General features: G+C 40.7%; 1 protein-coding gene across 1 annotated transcript; it reads left to right on the forward strand.

Moving 5' to 3' along the window:
* The first annotated feature begins 188 nt into the window (after positions 1-188).
* LG09H7orf25 (linkage group 09 C7orf25 homolog) lies at positions 189-11,780 on the forward strand. The gene is made up of 2 exons (XM_019715197.2): positions 189-539; positions 1,481-11,780. Exon 2 carries the CDS (start codon positions 1,502-1,504, stop codon positions 2,759-2,761), a length of 1,260 nt encoding a protein of 419 aa, XP_019570756.2. The 5' UTR covers positions 189-539; positions 1,481-1,501; the 3' UTR covers positions 2,762-11,780.
* The last annotated feature ends 4,219 nt before the right edge of the window (positions 11,781-15,999 follow it).

A 15,999-nucleotide genomic window follows, 5' to 3' on the forward strand; every position in this document is an offset into this window, starting at 1 on the left:
ACGGTGTACTTGGCCAGAGTAAGGGAATAGGACTCAACCCGGAGATTTTCTCCACCAAAACGCACCGACTCCCACCCAGGCAAGGTCCAACCCTAATTAGGTGCTAGGGCGCGGGGGTGGGGAGGGTGGGGCGGTCAGCCTGCCTGGGCCCCTGGAGATGGAGCTGTCGGCGCCCCAGTGGGAGTGAGGTCCAGCCTGCGAAATACCCCTTGCGTCTTTCCTGGGGCCAGGCGGCTGTGCGCCTCCAAGCTCATACTACAACTGGCACCAGAGAAGCCAGGTGCCATCAACAAACATGGCCACCGCGCTAGCGTCAGTCCCGCTCGGGAGGCCGCGCTGCCGCCTGGGAATCACGATTCGGCGTCACCCGGCGAGGGTCCACGTGACACGGAGGAGCCGTAGGCGGAGAGGCTCTCGCCCGCGGAGCAGCGGCAGCGGAGGCCCGAGTCGGGTGGGGCTGCTCCGTGAAGTTTCCTGGCGGGTCCCAGCCTGGCGCGCGCACGTGCCGCTGCTCGCTCTCGCGGTCCTTGGCGCTGCGGGTGAGGAGCCGGCGGAGGGACGGGAGAAGGGAGCCGCCGAGTGGCCCTTCGAGGCCGGGAGGGAACTGGGAAGGCCGGGAGGAGAGGGGAGCTCCTTTCGGGCCCGCTGGCCCTCCTCCTGTCGTAGCTTCCGCTGCCTGGCCCCGGCCGCGCAGCTGTTTGAACCCAAGCGTGCCTGGCTGGGCGGTGCAGGTGGACCGCGCAGGGCCCAAGGGCCCGACGTCCGCCGTAAAGGCCTGGCCGACCTCCGGGGCGCCGCGGGCTGCACCTTAGACTTCATCTGATCTTCTGGTTTGCTTTGCATTGGGAGCAGGAGCCAATTTAGTGGGCTCCTTCGGGCTTTAGAATATGCTAGTTGACGTCAAATTCAGGAACGAGGTAGTATTAATTCCTTGGTGGGTGTACCGTGTTCCCCTGGATAATCACCTTAAAAGAAACTCATTCGTGGAGGGAAGGTTAGAAAGATTGAGTGTACTCACTTTCGTGGAGAGAATCTTGCGTGAGACATTTTGCTAACCAGCTAGTCTGTGTGGATATTTTTATTTTAATCACTTTATCTTGACTTTCCGAGCTTTTATTAAAAATTCTCTACAACCAAAGAGTGGGGCTGCTGATAATGAATTCCTTAGGTAATAGATTGCTGACCTCCTGCATTTAATCCTGAACTGGATTATGCTGTGGACCCCATGACCCCAAGCTGAAGAAATGAATGTCTAAAGTGTGTCAGAGTCCAGTACACCTAAGAATTCAGAAGTGTAGGTATCATCCTTTCCTTAGCTGTCAAAGGAGGGAGTCAATCCAAAATCAGACATGCAGAAGCCCAGATTCCTACAGTCAGCCTCCATGCACTTTGTTGCTAGATTGAAGTTTTGTAATTCTCAGTGAAGAATTGACTGCCATAATTTTTGGGGACTGTTTCAATTTGCCTTGTCTTTTTATAGGAAAGGAATAATGCTGTCAGCATGTCTGCACACTCCATGCTCTGTGAACGAATCGCCATAGCCAAGGAACTAATCAAGAGAGCAGAATCACTTTCTAGATCGAGAAAAGGTGGCATTGAAGGTGGTGCAAAGCTGTGCAGCAAGTTGAAGGCTGAACTAAAATTCTTACAGAAAGTAGAAGCTGGGAAAGTAGCTATTAAGGAATCCCATTTACAGAGCACTAATCTAACGCACCTGAGAGCCATAGTGGACTCCGCAGAGAACCTGGAAGAAGTCGTTAGTGTTCTCCATGTTTTTGGTTACCTAGATACCTTGGGGGAAAAACAGAGCCTTGTAGTGGATGTTGTTGCAAATGGGGGCCACACTTGGGTGAAAGCAATTGGCCGAAAGGCTGAAGCTCTGCACAACATTTGGCTGGGCAGGGGCCAGTATGGTGATAAAAGCATCATCGAGCAAGCTGAAGACTTCCTTCAGGCTAGTCACCAGCAGCCAGTACAGTATAGCAATCCTCACATCATCTTTGCCTTTTATAACAGTGTTTCCAGCCCTATGGCAGAGAAGCTGAAAGAAATGGGCGTATCTGTGAGAGGAGACATCGTAGCAGTTAACTCTCTGTTAGATCACCCTGAAGAGCTCCAACCGAGTGAGAGTGAATCAGATGATGAGGGCCCTGAGCTTTTGCAGGTGACTAGAGTTGACCGCGAAAATATATTAGCGAGTGTTGCGTTTCCAACAGAGATTAAGGTGGATGTGTGCAAAAGAGTAAATCTGGACATCACTACTTTAATTACCTATGTATCTGCCCTCAGCTATGGAGGTTGCCACTTTATCTTTAAAGAAAAAGTGCTCACAGAACAAGCAGAGCAAGAGAGGAAAGAGCAGGTTCTACCACAGCTGGAGGCATTTATGAAGGACAAGGAGCTGTTTGCTTGTGAATCAGCTGTCAAGGATTTTCAGTCAATTCTAGATACTTTAGGAGGACCTGGTGAGAGAGAGAGGGCCACTATGCTAATTAAGCGAATTAATGTGGTGCCAGATGAGCCTTCTGAGCGTGCCTTGAGACTAGTGGCCAGTTCAAAAGTCAATAGTCGCTCATTAACGATTTTCGGAACAGGGGACACCCTAAAAGCAATCACAATGACTGCCAATAGTGGTTTTGTCAGAGCTGCCAACAACCAGGGTGTTAAATTTAGTGTGTTTATCCATCAACCCAGAGCACTTACTGAGAGCAAAGAGGCTCTAGCCTCCCCCTTACCCAAAGACTACATAACTGAACACTAATGATATCCTTTAAATAGTGTCATGAAAATAAGTTATTTATACCAAAGGCTGGGTTTTCCTATCTTAATTGGAAAAAAAAGTCTGTAGTAAAAATAACTTAGAATTCAAACCAGTAGAGTTGACTGTGTTTCTCATGTATAAAGTGTATAACTTCCTAGAGTAGAAAAAGCACAAGAAACTATCTGTCTACATTATCGCAATTAAGAATAAGTACATCTGTGTAAGGCTTTCAGCAGTATCACAATGCTTGTTTGGTTCAGGAGGGCTACAACCCACCTACCATAATCGCATTTCATAGAATATGGCTACACTGCACCTTACATTAAATACCTGGAGAAAACTGAAGATTGTTTTTTTATTATATTGGTTTATCAGTTGATAATGGGTTGAGGCTGGGAAGTAATAGTTTATAATTTTAGATTCTAAAGTTAAGGCTATTAATGACAAACTTATTGATTGCTATGTGTTAGGTGCAGTCTATGGGTATGTTTACAAACAGTACATAATATAGAATAAAGTAAATGAATTCTGATCATGTGAGTCCCATGGATCTGTTGATACACCTTTGTGAAAAGAAAGATAGCCAACAATTGTACTACTATAAACCCAGGACACATAAGGTAAAATATTAATTTGAGCAAATTGAAAAATAATTATATAAAACATTTCAAAAGAACTCAGATTTTACTTTTAAGTACAAATAGTCCCCATACTATAAATATTTGAATTATGAATCCTACCTTTCCTCTTCTTTTGCAAGTGGCAAGTGCAACTGCATGATCTCACTTTTGTGAAATACTGGCAGGGAGATTCCATGCCTGTTGAATGACACCATTGTAATTAAAAAGAAGTTATATCCATGTTGTGCTAGGTGCTTTAGTAATTTGTAACAAAGCAAACAAATTAGAAAAGTAGATGTATATTCACCACATTTTAAAAATTGGGAAATTGAGCCTTAGGGCTGAAGCCAAGTGTAGGAGCCAGTGTTAGATGATTTTGTGTCCCCAAAGCCTGACCTCTTTCTACTGTGCCAACTCCTATTTTGTGAGAAGGGAAATTTCCAATCATCCTGTTTGATGGGGAGGGGGAATTTGATTATTGGGGTCCGTGAACATTCTGAAATGAAATGCAAAATTTCTCTTTAAGTTTCTCGTAGGAGAGATTTTATTACTCAACTCATTTCCTAGGGGGAAAGGCTGTGATTGGAGTTCTATTGTAGTGTAGAGAGGTATACTTAACTTGGTTTTGCCACTGAAATTTTCTAGTGTTAAAAATTACTTAGTCATTTTAGAGAACCTGTTAAAGTACTATTAATTACTTGGTACTATAAGTACTGAATATTGTAATAGTTTGTTATGAAATAACTAAATGATGTTTGCTCTAAGAAATCCTTAGTCTGAAATGGAGGTAAATAACTGAAGTATAATGTACTAAACTCTTTAAAATAATTATGTTTAAAATACTATCGCAACAGTAAGGGTATAATTCTTACTATGGGATCAGGAAATCAGAGGAAGTGACGTTTGAGGGTTCTTAGCGTGAGATTTTACAAGATGTGTACAGGGTGTGAGTGGTATTGGAAAGGTACAGAAGTGAGTATGAGGGCCTGTTTCGAGTCCAGGCTCATGTGGACAATTTGCAAAACTGAAGGTGAAGCCAGGAAAGTAGAGGTTTTCTGAAGAGTTTGGCATTAGAGAGCGATTGGCAATTTTTAAGAAAGGGTGGGCCATGAAGAGATCTCAGGAAAATAACAAAAACCTGTAGTATGAAAAGAATCGAAGGAAAGATGGGACTATATATAATGGCCTTGACTAGACCAGTGATGATGGAATGTAAAATCATGAGTTTATGCTGGATTTATTCAAAGTGGAATTGACATTCAAGGTGGTATTTATTCATTCAGTACACATTTTTTTGAGTGCCCATCATGTGCCAGTCAGTATGAGGGGCTGAGCTTTCAAGGAGTAGCCGGAAAAAGGTAGATTCCTGTTCCTGCCTACTATGAATTGACACTTAAGAACTTGGAATCTTTGCCAATTAGAACATGTGCAGCTATGTAGCACTCTTTGAAGAAACTGCTTTCTGAAGTGGCCAGAGCTTTGGTCTCCCAACAAGTGTTCTTTTTCCAGACATTTGGTGACTACAAATTCTAACAATCAATGCAAGCACTTGACCCTGGAATGTAAAACAATAATGCCATATCTAGAAAATCACAGAAACACATGACCTATACATACCCTAAAGACCTATTCTAGCTGATTAAAAAGATAATATAAAAATTTAAAAATGAGGGAAGTAATTTAAAACAATGAGATTAGAAGTGTTCAGTTAAACACCAATTAAAAAACTGTCAAGTTGAATCATGTAAAGCAAAGCAAATGTCGAAAAAAATATGAAAAGTAAAGATATGTAATGTAAAAATTATGGTTAGGACTAGGACTTAGAAGTGGTAAGGAAAAGTAAAAGCATATTATTTAGAAGAAAGTAAAAAACAACTTTATAATTTTTGCCATTAAAAAATTCAGCAATATAGGGACCCGCCCAGTGGCTCAGGTAGTTGGAGCTTCATGCTCCTAACTCCAAAGGGCGCCAGTTCTATTCCCACATGGGCCAATGAGCACAAGGTTGCCGGTTCAACTCCTCGATTCCTGCAAGGGATGGTGGGCTGCACCCCCTTGCAACTAACAATGGCAACTGGACCTGGAGCTGAGCTGTGCCCTCCACAACTAAGATTGAAAGCACAACTTGACTTGGAAATAATAATAATTAAAAAAACCTTTAAAAAAATCAGCAGTATAAATTTGGGTTATCAAATAGGACAAACAGTATAAATTACGTGAAACTGAACCACTTTAAATAAGGGGCAAGGATTGACAATAAATGCCATCCATATGAGAAAAGACAAGTCAAAAGTATTCTCAAGAAAGCAGAAAACCCACAAAGCAGAAAAGCTGCAAGACCAAAACAGGTTTGGAGGAGACTAATTAATTATAGGGAAATATACTACAGCTATATACTATTTTGATAAGTTTGGCAATCTCAAAATGGATGATTTTCTTAGAAAATATGAATTAGAATTGGAGAAGAAATAGAAAACCTAAATAACCAATAGTCATTGAAAAAAGTACAGTAGTTAAATAATGACCTCCCAAAAATGTCCAGGTCCAGTGAACTTCATTATGTAAGCTTTTGCTTACTTTTGAATACAAATAATCCCCGTGCTCTAAAAAGTCATATGGAGCACAACACCTTAAGTAGGGTGGAAATATTTAACATGGTAAATGGTATTCTGTTTGGGCCCTGTCATGTGGGGCACCCTGCTCACTGCGCCATTTATCATGTGGGGCACCCTGCTCGCTGCGCCATTTGTCATGCAAGGCGGCCTGCGGGGTGTCATGCGGGATCTCTGCTCCTGCTCCCCACATAAGAACGCAGGACATGGTGAAGCCAAAAAGGAACACCCACGGAGCCATAGGTAGGGGAGTCGAACTATTATATTCTCGCTGGCGGCTGGGTTGGAGACACAGGAAGCAGGAGCCACACTGTTCGCAACCCTCACTGCGCCGCTGCTTCCAGGCCCAGCCACCATCTTCTTGCTAGCCCCTATTTTCTGCTAGCGCAGCCTCAGCAGTTATATTAGTGGCCAATGGCTCACTGGTTACAGCTGACGGCCAACTAGCCACAGCTGATGGCCATCCAATCACAGGTGATGGCCATTTACTACCTGAGCCAGCACCTTTCTATGTGAGGCCGAGAGCCTGGAAACTGCTTTCTGGGGCTCTGTCCCCACAGGCCCCCCTCCCCAACTCTTAAGACGAGAACTTCGCTCCGCTCCTGCTTGAGGACAGGATGTACCCCTAGGTGAAGGACTAGAGCCTGCAGCCTATCAATTCTTATAATAGCAGCTGGTTGTCTCAGTTCATCACTGTATTGGAAATGTCTTCAGAATCATTTTATGAAATATAAGCATAACTGATAGGAAAACCTGACAAGATAAAGAAAGCTGCCTTAACATTTTGGAAAATAGAAACACAAACATCCTAGATAAAATAGATCCCAGGCTGAGAACACCTTACCCTGTGGCAATTTGGTTCCCAAGAGTATAAAAGGCAGAGATGACTCCCCAACTTTAACATCTGGAATGTGGGGATTAACCTCCATGCTGGGATAGAATCAGAGGCATGGGGCCTACTTGAGGTGAAGAGGTAATTCCAAGACCCCTGCATGAAGGGCTGCAGCCCCCATGAAAGAGGATCTTGTGAACATTGCCCCAAGAGACAGCCAGGAAATTTGACTCTAGTGTCTCTGAGTGGAAGAAAGTAAGTCTGAGACAAATCAAAGTCCAGCCTGTGCTCTACATAAATTTAGAGTCCCAATTCTATTAGTAGCATCCTGGGGAAGACCCAGAGATGTGAAATTACTAAAAAAATTTGTCCCAGGAAAGTACAATCCCTCAGAGACCTGACCAAAACATACGCAGTATCATTCTGGACTTGGGGACATTTCATTTCCCAAGTCTCACAGAGTCCAGTGGAAAACAAAGCTTTGCTTGGATGAGATTTCCATGAAAAACTATAAAAACATATGAGAAAACTTTCTGCCACCAGAGTTAGTCAGACAAAAATTCCTCTATAATTTGAGATACTAGTAAAACAATCTGATAAATAATATAAAGTAAGTGTTGAGGTATTTGACATGTTCAATAATGTTCTGAAAAAAAGAGGAATGATTCAAAGAGGCAGGTGGAGGCTAAAATACCACGTGTGAGAAAACATTGCACATAGCTAAGACAGATGATGTGTTTCATATCTGCAGCAAGTGGGCTGATCCCCAGAATCAGGCAGACGCTACCCACCAGTCACCAGTAGTGCTGGGCATAAGATAGGGAGAGCTGGTCCCCTGCAGAGAACTCCTCACTGTGGGAGGGGTGGTGGAATCTTGTGCCTACAGGGAAAGGACAGCGATAAGCCAAGCATCCCAGTGGTCCTGTCAAATTTAAGAATCAAATAAATGAATATACGAGATGTGATCAGACAATACTGTGCTTGTTTAACAAAACAAAATTATTATAGTAAAAGACACATTGCCATTAATCCCCCTCAAAATACTCTCTTTACTTCAAACACATTTATCCCATCATTCTTGCCACTTTCTGAAGCAGTTCTAGAAGTCCTCTTTTGTGAGGGTCTTTAGTTGTGCTGTTGTGGCTGCCTTGATGTCCTGAATCGATTCAGAACATTTACCTGTGGTGGTCATTTTGAATTTGGGGAAGAACCAGAAGTTGCATGGTGCCAGATCTGGTGAATAAGATGGATGAAGACACATGTAATATTTTCATTTGACAGAAATTGCCATACCAGAAGTGACGTGTGACACAGAGCCCTTTCGTTGAGATAACAAAATACAGTGAATGCTGCTGCCAAGTGCCATCCAACAGAAAGGGAGAGGTCTTCAATATGGGAAGTGGCACGTCTAACCTTAGTAACAGTGTGTGACAAGTTTCAACTTGTTTGGTGCAGTCAGTCAGGTTCAGAGAAGGTGTGTTTTAAAGTGTGCTGTAAATCATCCTCCATCATGACAATGCTCTGAGTCACACATTGCTTCTGGTTTACAGCAATTTCTTTCAAATAAAAACATGGTGTGTCCTCTTCCACCTTATTCACTGGATCTTGTACTGTGCCACTTCTGGCTCTTCCCCAAAGTCAAAATGATTCAGGGCATCGAGGCAACTACGACAGTGCAACTAAGGACACTCACAAAAGAGGACTTCCAGAACTGCTTCAGAAGATGGCAAGAACAATGGGATAAGTGTGTTCAAAGTGATGGGGAGTATTCTGAGGGGGATTACTGGCAATGTGTCTTTTACTGTAATAATTTTTAAAAATTTAAACATTCACTGTATTTTTTTTATCATACCACATGTTCTCAGAAACAGAGAAGGGCCCAGGTGTGTACTGTGAGAGAATGAACCCTGCCATCATGGAGATCAGAATGGGAAAATGGTATTTCCCTCTCCACATAAATAAAAAATTATTAAAGAGGATAAGGAAAGAATACAGGCAAAACAGGACTTCTAGAAATAGAAAAACTCTCATTAAAATTAAAAGCGCAAAAATAAAACTTTCAAAAAGTCAATTAGATAAAACTAAAGAAAAAATTCTAAATTGAAATATAGATCTTAATAAGTTTTCCAAATTCAACAAAGAAGTAAAGTGATGAAAATCCGAGAGGCTGAGACCTGGAAACCAAATAGTTAGTTTTAACAAAGGGCACAGCAGACAGCATAGGTTCACACAGGGAGCCTGGTCCCAGTGGTCAATTCCTTTGCCTGCCTATCCTTTAGGGACTGGGAACTCTCATGTCCTCTCTCTCAGTCTTGCATTTAGCCAAAAGTGGCCAAGTTGCTTGCCAGTCAGACACAAGGGAAGTCTGTTAGTGATGCCTCCTCCTTTTCTGCACCATCTTCCTGATTTAATGTCGGGGATGGTGAGGCTTGTCATAGGAAGAATGATAGCTAATAAGTGTAAAGGAAACGCTAGAATTGGGGAAAATCACCATTTTGTCATTCTGAAAGAAGTGATTTTATGCGGATGAGAAAAACGCCAAGGGAGCCTCACAGACTTTGGGGCTGACATTTGCTTCCCTCAGGACTTCTTGCTATCTGAGAAAATAAAACCCTAATTTATTTAAGCCGCTGTAGTTAGCTTTTCCATTACATGTGGTTGAAATATTTCTAACTGACATTAAGGTTCATTTGTTCCAAAAAGAGAGAATAGATAGAATAGGAGAGAAGCCATAAATACATTTTTCAAACATACAGAAAAGCAATTAGAATAGCATATCAGCACTCACTCATGCACCCATCACCTAGGTTTAAAAAGTGTTATTATTTTGCCTTAGTGCTTTTATCTAGGTTTTCTTTTGGCTGAGATGTTTTATAATGAATTACAGACACCATGCTATTTTACCTATACATCACTCAGTATTCAGCTCTAAAAAGAACATTTTTTATACAACCATGATTTCATGAGCAAACCTAACAAAGAATTCTGAGCATCATCTAATGCCCAGTCCATATTTTGATATCATGGGATCTGTCTAACCAAGATCCAATCAAACACCATTCAATGCAGTTCTGTTTAATGTTTCTTATTTCTATTTTAATATAAAGCATTATCCCACTCTTCTTTTATGACTTGACTTTTGAACATAGCAGGACAGTTGTCTTACAGAAAATGTTATATTCTTGATTTCTTTGATTGTTTCTCGTGGCAAATTGTATTTCCTGTAAACTGGAAATGAGATATAAAGGCTAGATTCAATTCTGATTAAATATTTGGAACCAGAATATTTTATACGTGATACTGTATTCTTCATTTTGCCTTACACCAGGGGTCATATAATAGTTGTTGTTTCACCACTATTAATGTTAAGTACTATTTCCTGAACAAGGTGGTGTCAGCCAGAGCTCTCCATTGTAAAGTTATGTGTTTTTACCCGCTTTGGAACTAGTAAGTTAACTATGAAATAATACATTTGAACTGATGTGAATATTCAGTTCCCCATTGACCTTTCACATAATAATTTTAGCATGCATTGATTATTATGGACTGAATCAATTATTTCATTGAGAGTGACAAACTGATGATTTCCTTGTCTATCATTTCCTTTACGTTGATTAGCTGTCATTCTTCCATAAAGAAAAGGAGCTGGAAGAGGACCTCTGAGATGAGGCCATTTTACTCTGAAATACAGTTCCTTCTGGAATAGCAGGATATATCCTTAATTTCTTGTCTCTAACAGCAATAAATTGTTTGGAGGGAGATTATTTTGTAAACACCATATTAGACTCATGAATTACTATATGTTCAAATGTATGCAAATCAATTGCACTATTTTTCTTTTTGTTATAATTCATTTTATTTTATTTATTTTTAATAAGATTTTATACATTTAGAGCAGTTTTAAGTGTCACAGCAAAGTTGAGAGGATAAAGGTAAAAAGATTAATAAAGTAAGAAGATCTCCCATATACTTTCTGCCTCCCACATGCATAGCCTCCCCCATTATCAACATCTCCCACTAAAGTTGTATATTTGTTACCATGTGGTGTACTTGATGACCCTACCTACATTGACACATCATAATAACCCAGAGTGAATAGTTTACATACTGTTCACTCTTGGTGTTGTACATTCTATGGGTTTGGACAAGTGTGTAATGACATATATCTATTATTACGGTATCACAGTATTTTCACTGCCCTAACAATACTGTATGCCTCATCTATTCACCTCTCTCCTTCTCTCCCACAACCACTGATCTTTTTACTGCTTTCATCATTTTGCCTCTTCCAGAATTTTACATGGTACCATGTTTCCCCCAAAATAAGACCTAGCTGGACTATTAGCTCCGGTATTATGTTATATTATATTACCCAATTTTATATTATACCCACGATTTTATTACATCTCATGCTGCTGTAGGTTAGGAATTCAAGCAGGGCTTGGCTGGGTGATTTGTCTGTTCCAAGTGGCATTGCCTGGGGTCACTCAGTACTACTTACTGGAAATTGGCATGTCTAGAGGTTCCCAGATGACTCCACTCACATGGCCATCTCTCACCTTGGCAGGAATAACTGGAAGGTTCTGCTCAGCTGGATCCTTCTTCCTGTCCATGTAGTGTCACTAGCAGGTGTTTTATGTGAGAGTGTTCCAGGAGACAAGAAGTGAAAACCTGCAGTCTCTTAAGGCTCAGCTGGGCCCAGAAATGAGCACAGCATCATCTCTATTCCAGCAATTAAAGCAGCCCAAACTCACTTCAGTGGGAGGGGATGGTGGGCCCAGCATTGATAGAAGGGATGCTAAAGAATTTGTAACCATTTTTAATTTATCACAAGGATGCAAACCTTTTCCTGTTAAATACATTGTTTATCTTTGGTCTTTCAATGCTGTGTTCTTTTGTTACACAAAAGTCTTACGTTTTTATATAATAAAATATGTTGGTATTTGTTTTTTTCATTATGGCTCCTAGGTTTTGTGTCATGCTTAGAAAGCCTTTCTCCATCCAAAATTACTTAAAAAAAATTCCCTTATGTATCTTTCTGGTGTTTATTTGGTTTTTATTTTGCTGTGCACATGTTTTATATATACATTATACACTTTGGATATAATATGAAGTCAGAACCATGAAATATTTTCCAGGATAAGAAAATGAGTATCAGTCTTTTTTCTCTTTTTCATTTAATTTTATAACAGCCTCATGAACAAAAATTTATTTTGTGTTTCTATATTGTACTAATAAAATAGCATTTTAGATGTACCTCAACAACTTAATTTTAAGTCTACTGCAATATAAATGAGTTCTTTTCATAAGTGTTCAAGATTTGTATTCTGCTAAACTGTCAAGAGTATTTAAAGAGCATTTCCACTGGACCTAGATGAATGATGCTCCTATTTTTTCTTCATTACTGAATTCTATGCAGTTTAAAAAAAGCTTTATTGAAATATAATTCATATACCGTATAATTCACCCATTTAAAGTGTATAATTCAATGGATTTTAGTATAGTCACACAGAGCAACCATCACCACAGTCAATTATAGAACATTTTCATCACCTCAGTAAGAAACCCTGTGCCCTCTAGCAGCGCTTTAGCCCCCACTCCAGCCCTAAGTAACCACTGATCTACTTTCTGTCTCTATACATTTCCCTATTGTAGACTTTCATATGAATGGAATCCTATCATATGTGGTCCTTTGTGACCAGCTTCTTTCAGTTAGCATAGTGTTTTCAAGATTCTTCCATGCCCTACCCTAAATTAGTACTTCATTTTTTAAAAGAATTTTTATTAAAATACAGCTAACATACACTATTATATTAATTTCAGGTATACATCATAGTTATTCAACATTTATATACCTAAAGAAGTGATCACCATGGTAAGTCCAGCAACCATCTGACACTGTCCTATGTTATCACAATATTGTTGACTATATTTTCTATGCTGTACATTACATCCCCATGACTTATTTGTTTTATACCTGGAAATTCAGACCTCTTATTTTGCTTTACCTTTCACCCCTTTTTAAAATTTTTCAGTTACAGTTGACATTCAGTATTATTTTATACTAATTTTAGGTGTACAACATATGGTTAGACATTTATATAATTTAAGAAGAGATCCCCCCCTCCCTGATTAGTTCAGTACCCACCTGGCACTATACATAGATATTACCATGTTATTGACTATATTCCTTGTGCTTTACTTTATGTCCTCATCACTATTCTGTTACTACCAGTTTGTGCTTCTCAATCCCTTCAACTTTTTCACCCTGCCCCCAACCCCTCCCATCTACCACCCCGACAAATCTAGTACCCATCTAACACAATACGATTATTACAATATCATTGACTATATACCTTATGCTAGCCCCTAAATCTTCATGACTACTATGTAACAACCAATTTGTATTTCTTAATCCCTTCCCCCTTTTCACCCATTCCCAACCACCCTCCCATCTGGCAACCATCAATATGTTCTCTGTATCTATGAGTTTGTTTCTGTTTTGTTCATTTATTTTGTTCTTTAGATTCCACATATAAGTGAAATCACATTGTATCTGTCTTTCTCTGTTTTACACTCCACTCAGCACAGTATCCTCCAGGTCCATCCATGCCACCGCAGATGGCAAGGACACATTCCCTTCCATGGTGAAGCAATATTCCATCGTATATATGTACCACCTCCTCTTTATCCATTCTTTCATTGACATACAACCAGACAGCCTCCACATCTTGGCTATTGTAAACAATGCTACAATGAACATATGGATGCACACATCCCCTCAAAGTAGCATTTTGGGTTTCCTTAGATAAATACCCTGAAGTGGGATTACTGGGTCTTTGTCTCTTGTTAGAGGCTTTATTTAAAGTCTATTTTGTCTGGTATAAGTATTGCTACCCCAGCTTCTTTTTTTTTTTTTCCATTTTCAAGAAATATCTTTTTCCATCCCTTTACTTTTTGTCTGTGTGTGTGTCTTTCAATCTGAAATGAGTCTCTTGTAGGCAGCATATGTAAGGGTTTTGTTTTCTTATCCATTCAGCTCTGCTATGTCTTGAGTGGAACATTTAATCTATTTACATTGAAAGTAATTGTTGATAGATATGTAGCTTTTGCCATTTTATTATTCATAATTTTGATATATTTTTTTCCATCTTAAAGATGACCCTCTGACATTCCTTGTAATACTGGTTTGGTGGTGATGAACTCCTTTAGCTTTTTCTTGTCTGAGAAGCTTTTTAGCTATCCTTTGATTCTAAATGATAGCTTTGCTGGATAGAGTAATCTTGGTTACAGGTCCTTGCATATGATTACATTGACTATTTTGTGCCAATTCCTTCTGGCCTGCAAAGTGTCTGCTAAGAAATCAACTGACAATCTTATGGGAGCTCTCTTATAAGTTACTGGTTGCCTTTCTTTTGCTGCTTGTAGAATTCTCTTTGTCTTTAAGCTTTGCTATTCTAATTTTAATACGTCATGGTGTGGGCCTGTTTGTGTTAATTTTGTTTAGGACTCTCTCTGCTTCCCCAACTTGTATGTCTATTTCTTTCTCCAAGTTAGGAACGTTATAGTTGTTATTTCTTCAAATAGGTTCTCAATCTCTTGCTTTCCCTCTTCTCCTTCTGGTACCCCTCTTATACAAATGTTGTTACTCTTAATGTTGTCCCAGAGAGTTCTCTTAAACTATCCTCTCATTTTTGGATTCTGTTTTATTTTTGCTGTTCCAATTGGGCGTTTTCTGCTACCTTGTCTTCTAAATCGCTGATTCAATCCTCTGCTTCATCTAGTCTGCTGGTGATTCTTTCTAGTGCATTCTTCATTTCAGTTATTTTAGTCTTCTATTTTTTTTATTATTTCTATGTCCATTTTTGTGCTTGTTATCTCTTTGTTGAAGTTGTTATTAAGTTCCTTGAGCATCCTTATAATCTTTGTTTTGAACTCTGTATCTGGTAGGTTGCTTGCCTCCATTTTTTTAAGTTTTTTTTTCTGGAATTTTCTCTTGTTCTTTTATTTGGGATGGATTTCTTTGCTTCCTCATTTTGATTGTCTCTCTGTTTGTTTCTATGTATTAAGTAGATCTGCTATGTGTCCCAGTCTTGGTCAGGTGGCCTCTTGTCATAGGTGCCTTGTGGGATCCAGTGGCATAGTCTCCCTGGTCACCTACACTGGGTACTCCAGGAGTGTCCCTTGTGTGAGTTGTGTGTGCCCTCATGTTATAATTGAGCCTTGATTGCTTTTTGCCTGTCAGTGGGCGGGATTGACCTTCAGGCTGACTGGCTGTGGGGTTTGGCCACATCCACAGCTTATAGGCTGCTATATGACGGGTTTACTCCACTGAATGGTATTTGCCCCAGTGGGCTCTGGTGCCTGTTGAGACTGCCCTTTGTGTATGCAACCTGTAGGGCTAATTTGGTGGTGCTTTGCAGTGGTCTGAAGCCAACCTCCAAGTATGTTGGTTCTGGGGCTTCTTTGGAGGGGTTTACAGTGCATGTTCAGTTCACCCACTGCCAGTGACTGGCCGAGGACTACCTGGTAGGAGGTACAAAGTGATCTGTGGTTGTTTGCTGCCTATGCTAACCATGGAGGGGTGTGAAAGAGGCCATGGTGTGAACTGAAGATGGTTGCCAGCATTGCTGGGTCTGGGGTAGGTCTGCAAAATTCCAGGACACTCTGAGGCCTGTTGCCACCTTCCAGCTTTCTTAAGTTTCCCGATAAAGCCTTGTGTGGTACATGAATTGAGTGAGGCAGGATCATAGGGAGTCACTAGAGTGGGAAAAGTTGTGATCAATAGGATAATGTAGACTCTGGTTTGGTGCCAGTGCTGAGTCTGAAGCTACTCAGCAAAAGTCTCAGAGCACATGGAGGCCAGCTGCCAGCCATGTAGGTCCTGCAGAATCCAAGTGTTTTTCAAGATTGCATGCAATGGAAGTGGGGCTGGCTGCTTTTGGAGAAAGTGCCAGTGGTAGTGGGTGACATGGGTGGAGCAGGGTCTCATGAAGTCAGCAAGGTGGAGCAGTGGAGCTCACCAGGCCTATCAGATTCATATTTGGCTGGAGGGAGAGGGCTCAACATAGGAAAGATGACACCAACCTGCTGGCTGTACAGGAACAGGGTCCCACACAGGGAAAATGGTGACTGTCCTCCAGCCCTCGCTATGAAGCCACATATCTCAGTCTT

Source organism: Rhinolophus sinicus, linkage group LG09, assembly GCF_036562045.2.
Source record: "Rhinolophus sinicus isolate RSC01 linkage group LG09, ASM3656204v1, whole genome shotgun sequence".
Taxonomy (NCBI): domain Eukaryota; kingdom Metazoa; phylum Chordata; class Mammalia; order Chiroptera; family Rhinolophidae; genus Rhinolophus; species Rhinolophus sinicus.

Excerpts from the sequence above, each read along its gene's own strand:
- LG09H7orf25 (XM_019715197.2), top strand. The coding sequence starts at position 1,502 with ATGTCTGCACACTCCATGCTCTGTGAACGAATCGCCATAGCCAAGGAA.